This window comes from Nicotiana sylvestris, chromosome 8 (assembly GCF_000393655.2).
Source record: "Nicotiana sylvestris chromosome 8, ASM39365v2, whole genome shotgun sequence".
NCBI lineage: Eukaryota > Viridiplantae > Streptophyta > Magnoliopsida > Solanales > Solanaceae > Nicotiana > Nicotiana sylvestris.
In genome coordinates this window covers 47076669-47090817 of record NC_091064.1, presented here as the reverse complement: position 1 = coordinate 47090817, position 14149 = coordinate 47076669, and the positions used below count along the sequence as shown (strand labels likewise).

Genomic DNA, 14149 nt, shown 5'->3' with positions numbered 1-14149 from the left:
GGGTCATTTGAACTCCGATTCTTGTGTTTTTGATATGCATGAACTCGTGGGGAGACGAGGAATCTAATGATGTGAAAATTTCTGAGTTTAAGAAGTGGGCCCGGGTCTTGGGTTTTGCTAATTTCGGGATTTTCGATATTTTTCGATTGTTTTCGCTTAGGCTTTGCTCCCTTAGCATATTGTGATGTATTCATTCTGATTTTGGATAGATTCGACGCGCGTGGAGACCAATTTGAATGGCAAAGGCGTCGCGAGCTATAGATTTTGCCGGTTCGAGGTGAGTAATGATTGTAAATGATGTCCTGAGGGTTTGAAATCCCGGATTGCACAACGTAGTGCTATATTGAGGTGAGACACACGCTTAGTGGCGGGCGCCGGGTCGTTTACTATTGGGATTGTGATTTGGTCCATGCCGATTGATGTTTTTACCGCATATTTGACTGAGACTTAATTGTTATCATCCTGACTTGGGCTTATTGCCATATTTGGGTTTCGTGCCGACTATTTGAATCCTTCGTGGACTTTTATCACTGTTTCCTCACTATTTTGACATACTACTTGAACTCAGTCGTATTGATTTACACTGCTTTACAAACTCAGCCACTTTTACTTGAATTTGAGACTTAAATGATCTTTCAAATGTTGTTTGGGCTGAGCATTACTATTTTACTAATGCTCAAAGGGCTTGTGATGATTTCTGGACTGAGTGAGGCCGAGGGCCATATGTGAGGACATGCTGAGTGATATGAGATACTTTCTATGCCACGAGGTGGCTTGAGTGATGTGAGGCCGAGTGCCGAGTGATGTTGCCACGAAGTGGCTTGATATAGCGCTTGGGTTGTAAGGGGCCCCTCCGGAGTCTGCACAACCACAGTGAGCGCGGGTACCCATTGTGATCTGAGAGTGAGCCCGAGGGGCTGATATTGTTCTGAGAGTGAGCCCGAGGGGCTGATATTGTTCTGAAAGTGAGCCCGAGGGGCTGATACTGTTCTAAGAGTGAGCCGATGGGCTGGTATTGTTCAGAGAGATTTCCCGAGGGGCAAACCTTTGTGTGTTCATCTTTCATATTTACTTGGCATTTTACCTGTTATACTGTGGTATTTGTGCCCAAGGGGCGGATGTTCTGTTCTTATCGGCACTAACTGTTTTGCATTTATTTGCGTAACTGTTGAAAAAGTCATTTTCGAAAGAGGTTTTAAACTGAGCTAAGATGTTTCTAAAGATTTCACAGCTTCATTGTTTTTCTCAAAGGTTTTACACTACTTCTATACAGCATGTTAGTTTGCCTTAGGTGATTTCTTACTACTCAGTTGTTATTTACCTTTATTACTCACTGAGTTGGAGTACTCACTGAGTTGGAGTACTCACTTTACTCCCTGCACCTTGTGTGCAGATGCAGGTATTTATATACCCGGTAGTGGGTTTTGGCTATCGGTGGCAGAGTTATCAGAGTTTAGCAAGGTGGCTGCCAGCGTTCGCAACACCGTTTTCTCTCCCTTTTTGCTCATCAGTCCTGTTTTTTTGTATATTTCAGATCTTATAGTTGTATTTATACTCTAATAGATGCTCGTGACTTGTAACACCCCGGTTGGGCTGTGTTTGGATTGTATTCCGCACTTAATAAAGAAAACTTTTGTTTAGACTATGGTTATTTAATTATGCTAAAACTGTTTATTAATATTAACTATTCTGAAAAGGTGAAATGGGTTGGTTGGTTGGCCTTGTCTTCATGAGAGGCGCCATCACGACCGGATCGGGGTCTGGGTCGTGACATAAAGCACGAAGGGTGATGCTGTGCATTGTTTGCTATGGTGAGGAAAGAGTGTAAAGCACGAAGGGTGATGTTGTGTCGTACGATGTACCATTTTGTACCGATTATCATTGACTATATGGTGAGGAAAGAGAGTAAAATCACGAAGGGTGATGCCGTGCACACTTTTGTTATAAAATATTATTTGGTGAGGACGAGAGTAAAAGCATGAAAGGTGATGTCGTGCACGTTATTATTATATGATTGATTTAGTGAGAACAAGAGTAAGAGCATGAAGGGTGATGCCGTGCAAATTGTTGCTTTATGATTCTTGATGATATTCTAGTTATGTTGTTACTTTCCTTACCTGATGCTTTCTATTCGGAACCGTTATTTCCCCACAACATGTTTTCCCTTCCCAAATTTACTGGTTATTTCTGCATTTTCCTTTCCGCTGTATATATTTAAATTGCACAGGTTTATTTGGTAGTCTGGTCCTAGCCTCGTCACTACTTCGCCGAGGTTAGGCTAGACACTTACCAGCACATGGGGTTGGTTGTGCTGATACTACACTCTTCACTGTGTGCAGATCCCGGCGCAGCTTACGGACAGTAGTTGGAGGGCTTCCTTCATTCCACCCGGACCTGCAGGCGTTCGCGGGCCCTGGCGTCTCCCTCTATCTCTGTTCCCTATTTCATTTTCTTTCGTTCATAAACAGTATATTGTATTTTCTTCAGGCCTTGTTTGTGGTGACTCTTAGACAGTCTGTGACACTGTGACACCAGGTTTTGGGTATGAGGTTTTGAAAGTTGTAAGAGACGTAGTCTTGAGTTATAAAAATGGTTGACTTTCGCTTATTTATTTAATTCCGCTGCTTTCATGTTATCGCTGGTAATTGAAAAAATAATAATTTGTTAATGAAAAAGGTAGTTGAGGGTTGGCTTGCCTAGCTCTCATTAGTAGGCGCCATCACGACTCCCGAGTGTGGGAAATCTCGGTCGTGACAAAAAAATCTGGGTTGTGACAGCGAGTCACTTACAATAACCTATACGCAGTATAAAATAATTACAGGAAAGAAAATATGGAAACAAAATAAGGCAGTTAACTCATGAAACAACTCAATCCTCAAAGGAAACTAGTAAATGCCAAAATTGCCAATCCTTGGAATCTCATACGAAAGTACCGAAAACAACACAATGCAATAAGGAATGTAAATCACATAAAATGTTGCAGTGCACAACACGATCCCACCGTACAACACAATTCTCCCTTATTCGTCCATATAGTTATCAGTAATAATAAATAAATATGTGTTGCATCATGCAATCCGATCCCACCATATAATCAGAGTCAATATCATAATTTACTTTTATTTCACCATATCAATCTACCCTTATTTCACTTGTTGCGGAGCGCAATCCAATCCTACCATATCCATATAAATTCACTCTTATTTCATTTGTTGCGATGTGCAACTTGATCCATAAATATATCAACAAGTGTAATCGATTTAACTGCCCGAATCACAAGAATTTCTATGATTAACGAATATGAAAGCTATAATTCAATAAGGAATCTCGTAACAAATCATAAAGGGCTACAATTAACACTGAACAATAAAACAAGTCAAATATATGGTGGTTAAAGGGTAGAAATAAGACAATTATCAATTAAGCATGAAAATATGGAAGGAAATCTACATTTAATAAGCGAGAATAATAGATGACAAGTAGCAAGTTAAGGCATAAGAAGCAACTAAGGCATGTAACAATTAAGACACAAAATAATATAATTAATAAAATATGGGTAGGCATGGAAACAAGTAATTGGCGGCGTATAGACACTCGTCACCTTGCATATACGCCGCTACATATGAAATTCACATTGCACATAGCTCAAGAGCTCCTATTTTCTTAAATCGAGGTTAGACCTAATACTTACCTCACTTCGAAATCAACTCAAAGTTCAACAACGGCCTTATCTTTCGAACAAGCCTCTAAACCAACAAAATCTATCAAATTATTTGACCAAACAATTCAATATAAGCTTTAGAATCTAGTTATGAATGAAAGAAACTCAATTTAGATGATTACTAAGAAAGTCAACCCCGAACCCTCTTTGTCAAAATCTAAAATTCGGACCTAAATTCGATTATCCATTCACCCCCGAGCCCAGTTATATAATTAGTTTCGAAATCCTATCTTATTTCGAGGTCTAAATTCAAATTTTATAAAAATCCCTAATTCTACCCAAATCCCCAATTTCTACCATGAAAACCTGATATTTAATACTGAAAACTTGTGAAATGTAATGGGTTGAAAGAAAGTGGATTAAGGTTACTTACTAATAAATTTAGGAAGAAAAGCTCTTGAAAAAATCACCTCTAAGGTGTTTAGGGTTGAGAATTTGAAAGAATGAGCTAAAATCCCGTCTTTTCCTTCTTTTGTCCAACGCAAATGTCACAATTGCGATGTTGCAAACCCCGCAAATGCAAGAAAGCCTTCGGAAATGCGAAGTTTCTTCATCTCTACTTCCATCGCAAATGTGATGGTTTTGTTCAATTGCGAACTTGGATTATCGCAATTGCGACCGTTTGATCGCAAATGCGAACCACTCTCCCCCAGTACTCCTTCGCAAATGCGAACTACTTGTTCGCAAATGCGAACTTGACAGAAGAAATGAACGCAAATGCGAACAATGACCTCGCAATTGCGAGATCAGATGTTGTACCAAAACCAAATTTTCACCAACTATTTTTCTTAAGTCCAAACCACTCTGAAGCCTATCCGACACTCACCCGAGACCTCGGGGATCCAAACCAGATATGCACACAAGTCCAAAAATATCATACGAATTTGCTCTCTTCAAAACACCAAAATAACACCTAGAACTACGAATTGGATACCAAAACGAATGAAATTTTCAAAGAAACTTAGGAACTTTCATTTCAACAACCGAACATCTGAATTACGTCAAATCAACTCCGTTTTGTACCAAATTTTGCAGACAAGTCATAAATACAGTAATAAACCTATACCAAGTTCCGAAACTAAAATCTGGGCCCGGTAGAAACAAAGTCAAACTTCGGTCACACTTATTAATTTTTTAAACCTTTAAGCCTCTAGTTTTAAATAAATTGCAATAATTTGAGCTAGGGATTTCCGAATTCGATTCCGGACATATGCCCAAGTTTCAAATCACACGGACCCGCCGAAACCATCAACGCATAGATCCAGATCCGTTTGCTCAAAATGTTTACCGAAATCAATTCAAATGAGTTTTAAAGTACGATTTCACATTTTAATCAAAATTTCACATAAAAACCTTCCGGATTAAGAAGTCAACCGAAGTCAACTCGAGAAAGGCTAAACGGAACTATTCTGGATTTCGAAACACATAATTAAATGTTAAAACTATAAATGACCTATCGGGTCATCACAGATCATGTTATTACTTGCTTGGTCTTCCAAGCCCATAACGGGTTTCATAACACATACATGGACAGGGAATATTTAGAAGTAAAAGTATTATAATAATTTTGCGATGGACTTTTGGATAACTAATGCAAAAAAAATCTTATAATACTAGCAACAGGAAATTTATCCGCTCAGTTTAAGTTTTTCTTCGGGATGAAATTACCAGAAATTAACTATGGAAACCGTTGCTTAACGAGGGATTTTCAAAACCGTTGCTAAATTCTTAGCTACGCTGGTATTGTCTATTGATTGAAATCCCTGGCTAATCCATCACTGGAAGAGGTTTTAATAAGGGAAAATAATATTGTATAACTGCTATCAAAATAATAGTCGAATATATATATATATATATAATTCTGTATGTTATATACAAAAATTATAGAAATTTTATACACTTTTTCGGCTACCGAATGTAAATAGTTTCTGGCGAGCGCTGAAAGTGAAAAAAGCCTTTTTAATAAACTGTCGCTATATCAATTTTTTTTGTATAGTGAATTAGTTCTAAATGTGTTCTGGTCATGGTACATTTTATAGATAGCCCACGATTCATTTGAAGTAATATAATCAATATATCAAACAAATATTACTTTATTCGTTGTGTGAATGTATGTATAAAGATTTAAATATATATTAATAGAAAAAATAGAGAACCTCTATTACGATAAAATCACAAATTATTGAATATCAGGATGAAATAGGTGCAATAAGAGTAAAATGGATAGTGTTGTGATTCATATAGAGATACCAATTAGATTAAAATTGAGTTTGTTAGCGTGTTATATGTGTCACACCTCTTTTTTCTGCCCCGCGAGGGGTGAAGGAGTTTTTCCAATTAAAGGACAATCGAAACGGGATTTGTTTATTTATTTCAGAGTCGCCACTTGGGAGATTTAGGGTGTCCCAAGTCACCAATTTAATCCCGAATCGAGGAAAAGAATGACTCTGTATTACAGTCCGCGAACCAGAAATCCGGATAAGGAATTCTGTTAACCCGGGAGAAGGTGTTAGGCATTCCCGAGTTCCGTGGTTCTAGCACGGTCGCTCAACTGTTATATTTGGCTTGATTATCTGATTTTATACAAATATGGACTCATGTGCAAGTTTTATCTTTTTACCGCTTTCATTATTATATTTTTTAAAGAATGTGAACATCGTTTAAAAACATGTCTTTGGATTGCGTCACATGAAATGCACCCGCAATCCGGAACACATTTTTATTCAATGTTTTGGGATTTGGATTTGGGTCGCATGAAATGCACACCCGAGTTTAAGAAAATAAGATTAATTGAGACGCATCCTAAAGAACTAACGTGTTATTATTTGCGGGGAAAAACCATGAAATTTGCTAAACGGTCCGTCCCAGGATTTAAATGTTTAATATATACATCTAACGAGGGCCCCGCCATTTATGCGTTTTATTTGGGCGAGGCTCATCTCCTTTTATTTAAAGGCAAACCTAAAAGCAAACTATGATTTCCTATCTTTGTTTATCTCTAACAAAATGGAAAGGTCCTACTGTATTTACATACTTATGAGTTATTATAGTTAAGCTTCAAACGTGATTTATTGAAAGAGGGACGTGATACGGGCAGCCCATTTGGCAGTTATGGGCCCAGACTTAATGTGCATGGAGCTAAATTCGGCCTGGGCCGCTCTTATTCTAATTGGGCCTATTCAACTCATTTGATAGGCGTTTAACATTTATAAACAAACAAGGGGGAAAAAGCTGAAATGCGATGTACTGTTTGCCTTAATCAAACCATATTCCTAACAACTTAAAACAGATCATTTGTTTAAAGAAAGAACTGTTGGGTACCTAACATGCTTCTTGATAAACAAAATAATGAATTAATAGAACATGGCTACTACAACATCAATCCCTTTCCCTTATAAGCAACACATATAGTTTTCCAACTAAATGATAGGTATAAAAGTTCAACTACATCACAGCTAACCACATAGTTCTATTAGGAAAAATAAACTATCATGCAGGCAACCTATTCTTTCAATACATTTTCTAAAGCTAATTCGAAGTAACTTCAACATCTTCCAACTTTCTTTGTATTCATGCCTCAAATTTCTGCTTACATTGATAGTTTATCAGTCGTGTACCTGGTATAGGAAATCAAAAGAAGAAGGAGAATGATCAGCAGAAACAGTATGCAACAAACACAGCAACAGCAGCAACAGGGACAGCCCAATAATAGACCAAAAATCAGCAGCAACTTAAGTGAAAACCCAGCAGAAATTTCAGAAGAAACCAACAGCAACAGCCAGTGGACTTCTAGTCCAAAACAGAGAACCAAAACACTTAACTGGAGCAGTTTTTAGCAAGTAAAGAACCCAGGGAAGCTAACTGAAAACCAACAGTGTGTCCAAACAAACCAGACCAAAGCAGAGAAAGAAACAGGTGCAGAAACACAGTGGTTTCTGCTTGTTATGTTCAGAAAACCAACACTCTTTTTTAACTCTCAATACTTAAAATTATCCAGCCTCTAGTTTCTGATTTTTCCCTAGCCTTAAACTCTGATCTCCAGCCTTTTTCTTTTTATTCTTTTATGTCTAACCTCTTTTCTTCCCTCAAATGAACCTATTTATAGGCTAAATACAGGCCAGCCCTGCTGCCTTGTTTACCCCAACCCTCACATTCTGCCCATAACTCCTTAAAACTAAAAAAATGCCCAATGCCCATCCTCCTGACAACCCCTTAGCATGTGCTTTCTGCCCAAAGGCATGGGCAGCCTATAACTTTTAATTACCCCCATGCTACCAAGTTTGGTTCCCTACTATTGTATTAGTTTAATGCTATTTTAGTACCCTATTGTTAGCCCATCTTAAACTACTCATTTCTGCTCTTTTCACACCCCAAACTACCCCTATTAGCTCCTAATTATTACTGTATTACCCCACTGCAGCAGTAGGACATTTTGAACTTCTGAAAGTTCAAATTCAAGCTGCCCAAAACTGAATTCTAGCTATTATAGTGCAACTACAATCCATTCACAGATAATGTCAAGCAATCAACTAAACGACAATGATTCGATCAGTCATATGAAGCTATACAAATCAGAATTTTTGTACATTCAGTCTTATGAAACTAATCGACATCATTTATCTAATCGACTATACTAATTATGACATGGAATAATTAGTCGACCCAACAAACAACACGAACGGGGCATCAACTGCCTTCAACAACTTTGCACGACACAGGGAATCTATATGAATTATCTATTCGACGACATTAATTAACTCGAACATGTATATCACCATACGCATTCAAAACATAAACAGAATAACAATCGACCGGATAAAAGGTCTTACGAAGATAGAGAACAACTGACAGAAAAATAGAAATAACAAACAAACTGACTAAACATGTTGACAAACTCAAGCAACATTTAAACAAAAAGAGAAAGGAAAGAGGGAACTCACTCTGAAAGCTCAACAACAAACGACCCCAGCTTTGACTGGATTTGCCCATTTGAGGCCGAACAGACCTTAATCGAGGTGTTCTCAACTGAGAACACTTCGATTAAGGTCTATTAGACCCCAACCCTCATTTTAATCTGGCCGGATTCCAAAAATTCTTGAGTTCTAGGGTTCGAACAGTCCGATTTGGGGCTCGAGGATTTGTGGGTAGATTCGGAGCAAACCAAGCTTGGTTTGGTCACGAGTGAGGGCAGGATAGTGGCTGGTATGAATCCGGGGTGGGTTGGTGTAGATCGGGGTTGGGCTCGAATCTTCAAATCAAGATTCGAGATGAAGGGGGATGATTCGAGGCAAGGGGGTAACAGATTTGGGTTCAGGGAGTGAAGGAGGTGTTATGGTGTTAGAGGGGTGACCGGCGGCGTAGATGCCGCCGGGTTTCAGGCGAAGGAAGCTTAGGGCGGCTAGGGTTTGGGAGGTCTGGGTTTGGGACGATGAAGGGGGGGTGTTCGGATGGGGGCGTGGGGTGTGATGAATGATTTATATATGGGGTAAGGGATTAGATCCTGGCCGTTGGATCGAGTTGGATCTATGGCCAGGATCTATCTGGCACCAGGAAACGACGTCGTCTCCCTTAAATGGGAATGGGTCGTCCTAAGGTTTAAACGAGTCGGGTGCTGGGGAAATCTAGGGGATCGTTGGATTAGGTGGGACGGACGGTTCAGATCAAACGCCTCATACGGCATCGTTTGGGGGGCGTCCCTAGAAGACCTGGTTTGGACTGGGTCACTGTATTGGTTTGGGCCCGATTTTCAGTTGAATTTTCGGCCCAAATCAGATATTTTCCCTCTTATAATTTAGACAAAAATTCCTAAAAACCAAAATTAAACATACAAATATTAATTAATACCTAACAACAAATATCACACGAATTAAAACATTTTAATAAAATTACGATGACAACAAAAATGCGTATTTTGTGATTTTCGCTTTTAAACAACCAAAGTATAATTAACTAATTCCTAAATACACCAATTATTCCTAAATGCCTGCAGCATGTATTTTTGTATTTTCTAACTATAGCGAGGCGAGCATTTACGGACAGAACAATTATCAAAATGTCACATAAATCCTCAAAATTGTACCCGGGGGTAACTTGTTTTATTTCTTTTCCGATTTCTTTTGGAGTAGTTTCCATGAAGCAAAAATCATGTGCTCACAATATGGATTGCTGAAAACAAATAGAAAACAGGTAAAATGTTCGCCCGTATAATTAAAGAGAATTTTTCATAAAGAACCATCTTTTAGGTCTAATTAGCTATTTATAGATACCCTTTGCTATATTACGTGTTATAGATATCTTTTATGTTTTTATAAAATGTATTTCATGTATTTGAGATGTTGTATTCATTAATACAACAAAAAAAATAGGCGTAAAAACAGGAATTCCAGCTAACTCTGATATGTATTTAGTTGTATTTAAGCGGCTTTAACGTGAAATACAGTAACATATCTGCGCAGAATCTGGAAGGTTAAACTGGTTAAAAATGAAAGGAAATCAAATCACATGATATTCTCCTAAATTAACTCAACGAACTAAAACTAGTACACATTAATCTGTATTCTGCTCAAAGACAGCATCTCAGAAACGTGAATACAGCGAAAAAACAGAGCAACATCTGATCGAACTTCTTCCATTCTCTTCTCTTTTTTTCGATTGATACAAATTATATACAAAATAAGGTATTCATCCTCTATACATATGGAAAGTTTAACAGTTTTTTTGCGTCATTCTGGCAAGTGGAACGATGAGGGCAATTACATCGATTTTTCAATTGAGGGAATACTGATAAAGGAGTATGCCTCCTTTAATGATCTGGTTGTTTCAATTTCAAATCAACTGGGTATCGATTTGAGCTCCAAGACCATTAAAATACAATACAAAGTAGAAGAAAATTGCACACCAATGGAAATACACAATGATATGGGTTACAGAGTGTATGTAGAATTGAAAAAAGAGAACAACGAATTTGGGATGTATCCTTTGTGCATAACAACTATCAAAAAAGATCTTACATCCGGAGGTAGTTTAAATCAAGGCGACATTGTGCAAATAGACGAAGGAGTTCAAAGGTACGATTCCGATACAGATAATACACTGGCTCTAATTTTTGTCAATTCAGGAGAAGCGATTGGAGTGTTCGAACTCCACAAGGATTTGATAATTTCAAAAACTAATCAAAAGGAGGTTATGGCTGGAAAGGTTTATAAGGATAAGGCTACATTGAAAGAGGTGATGGAGAATTATGCTATAGCTCAAAGGTTTCAATTCCAGGTTGATAGGTCTAATGCTGTCGGGTTTGCATGTATTTAAAAAAAATCCGTTGTACTTTCGATTATTGGTTCGAGGTGTAAGTTTGACGTCGTTGTATTTATGCGTATTTGTGTATTTCATCTAGATGATCACAGATGAAGTAAACATATGTTTGTTTAGGGCATTTAAATACATGTATTCATATGTATTTTACTAGTATAAATACACAACAGTGGCTCTAATTATTTTCTTATTATGTCTACTATGGTATTAAGTGTATGCATATACAAACAAGTGTATTCAGTTGTATTCATTGTATTCAAACGCATATAACTATAATGGAATTCAGTAGTATAAAAATTTATATATAGAGATGTCAGGATGTATCTATGTCAGATTATATTTGTCTATATATGAGCTGCATTTTTTGTAAACACTTATGCTAATCAAATGTAAAATAATTAATTCTTTGCAGCTATGCATTATTATGCATTTCAGAAGATTGTGAATGGAGGTTTAAGGCTTCAAGTATTAACAAATCAGAACTATTCAAAGTGAGAGAATTCAATGATAACCATACATGTCCGCTGAAGGATAAGGTGTATGAGCAGCGGCAGGCTAGTAGCAGCCTTATAGGTGGTATGATAAGGCCTAAGCTTACAAACCATAAGAGGAAATACACTCCAAGGGATGTTATTGATGATGTGAAATCAGATTTAGGTGTAGATGTTAGCTACATGTTGGCGTGGAGGGCTAAAGAAAAGGCAATGAATTTTCTGAGAGGTGAACCGGCTGATTCATACAAAAAATTACCAGGATACTTATATACGATGGATATGACATATCCAGGTTCCCACATAAGAATGGTAAAATCACCAAAAAATGAATTCATGTACGTGTATATATCATTGTATGCCTTTATAAGGGAGTTTGATCATTGTAGACCCATTGTTATTGTGGATGGAAGTCACCTAAAATCTTACTACACCGGGACATTCATTTCGGCAAGCACGTTGGATGGTGCAGGTGAGTATCTGAATTATAATACAATCTGTTAATATTTTTAAATATTGAAATGCATGTTTTAAAAATAATTATATTCAATTGTATTTACAGGTCATATATTGCCACTAGCATATGGTGTTATTGATTCAGAGAACGATGTTGCTTGGACGTGGTTCTTTAAGCAATTCAAGATAGCATACGGTGAAAGGGAAAACATGTGCATCATTACAGATAAAAATGAGAGTATCATTAAATCTGTATCGAGAGTGTATCCATATGTACCGCATTTTGCTTGTATATGGCATCTATGAAACAACGTATATAAGAAATTCAAAAAGAGCCATGCCAAGTTGAGCTAGATATACTTCTCGATGGCAAAAGCATACACACAAGCTGAATTTGACAGTCTGATGGAGAAGGTGGAGAAGGTAGATATTAGAGTGAAAGAATACTTAGAGTTAGCTGGTTACGAAAATTGGACTAGGTTGTATGCACCTGTTAACAGGGGATGGAAAATGACGTCAAATATTGCTGAGTCAATCAATGTCTCACTAGTTTCAGCAAGGAAATTGCCAATATACGACTTCCTCAAAGAAGTTAGGAAGATGTTTGGACGTTGGAATTGTAGTAACCGCAAAGAAGCTACACAGACATACACGACGATTGGAAAAAAATACCAGGAGATGCTGACTTTGAATGAGGCAATGTCTACACGTATGACTGTAAGTTATATTTTAATGTCATTGTTGTATATAGCTTAATTGTTACTGAATTAATGGCATGAATACAACTGAATACAATGATTTTTTAAGTAGAACTACCATTAATACATATGAATACAACTATATTCAAACTCATAAAAGATATATTTATCCGTAGATCTGATATGAATACAACTGAATATAACTAAAAGCATGCTGCAAAAACTATTGGAATACATCAGAATATAACTAACAAAGATGTATTATCTGTAATTTTAATATGTATTGTCAATACGTATGATTCTAATGCTTTTGTTAGCATCCTTTTGCCTAAAGTACAGCAGAATTCGGATAAGTTCTGCACTAATTACATATGGTATTCTGTTGGTCTAAATATTTGATATATTCATCTATATGCAAAAATTTCAGTTGTATGTAACTTATTAATTCAGCATTATACATTTGGTAATTCAGATATATGTGCTCAAAATTTATATTTCTACTTTTAAATGTAGGTGGTACCATCAACTGAATACTTACATACGGTTAACGATGGTGGGAGGAATTACACAGTCTGCCTATTAGAGAGAAAATGTGTTTGTGGGAGGTTCCAATTTGATGAATTGCCATGCCCACATGCTTGGGCTGTATTGAAGAGCAAGTTTCTAATGCCAAAAGAATATTGCTCTAACTATTACAAACCAAATACAATTGTAATGACATATGATTTGCCAGTGTACCCGCTACCGGACAGAAATGACTGGAATATACCAGAACATGTTGTAGAGGAGGTTGTACTACCACCCAAATGGAAAAGACCTTCTGGAAGGCCAAAGAAGAAGCGCGATAAAACTTTAAGTGAATTGTTGCAGTCAAAAAATCAACATTCATGTAGCATATATGGGGGAGGACATAACAAGCGAACGTGTAGAAATGCTCCACGTAATAAATAGTTAACACTCTGACATGTATTAGTGCTTCAACGATTTGTCAATACTTATGTTAACATTGTCAAGTAATAAATTCTCATTGTCAAGTAATATATTTTGAAATGACTTTCGTGAATAGTTTCTGAATACATATAGTTGAAATATTTTTATACAGATAAATACATATGCACTATATAGTTGAGTATAACTGAGTATAGATGAATACTAAAAAATACAACTGGATACAGCTGAAGTATTTTTATGAATAATACAGTTGAGTAGCACTGAATGTAAATGAATACACCAAAATACAACTGAATACAGCTGAATAATACACTTAAATACAACTAACTACTGCTGAATAAAACAAGCTGAATACAACTGATTACGTAAAACCTGTTTAATACATTTGAAATTGTGTTCTTTAATATGTGTTATCTGAACTTGGAAGATACAGCTGAATGGATGTTGCTGAATACAACTGAATACAACTGAATTTGACAGTTAAATACGACTGAATACAACTGAATCCAGAAAAAAATACA

General features: G+C 36.9%; 2 protein-coding genes across 2 annotated transcripts; both read left to right on the top strand.

Annotated features, from left to right (window-relative positions):
* The first annotated feature begins 10417 nt into the window (after nt 1-10417).
* Nucleotides 10418-12285, top strand: LOC138874992 (uncharacterized). Its single transcript, XM_070153795.1, has 3 exons — nt 10418-11013; nt 11445-11995; nt 12086-12285. The coding sequence occupies exons 1-3, from the start codon at nt 10418-10420 to the stop codon at nt 12283-12285; spliced, it is 1347 nt and encodes a 448-aa protein (XP_070009896.1).
* A 60-nt stretch (nt 12286-12345) lies between these two features.
* On the top strand, nt 12346-13628 carry LOC104220352 (uncharacterized). The gene is made up of 2 exons (XM_009771195.2): nt 12346-12696; nt 13191-13628. The coding sequence occupies exons 1-2, from the start codon at nt 12346-12348 to the stop codon at nt 13626-13628; spliced, it is 789 nt and encodes a 262-aa protein (XP_009769497.2).
* Nucleotides 13629-14149: the final 521 nt, after the last annotated feature.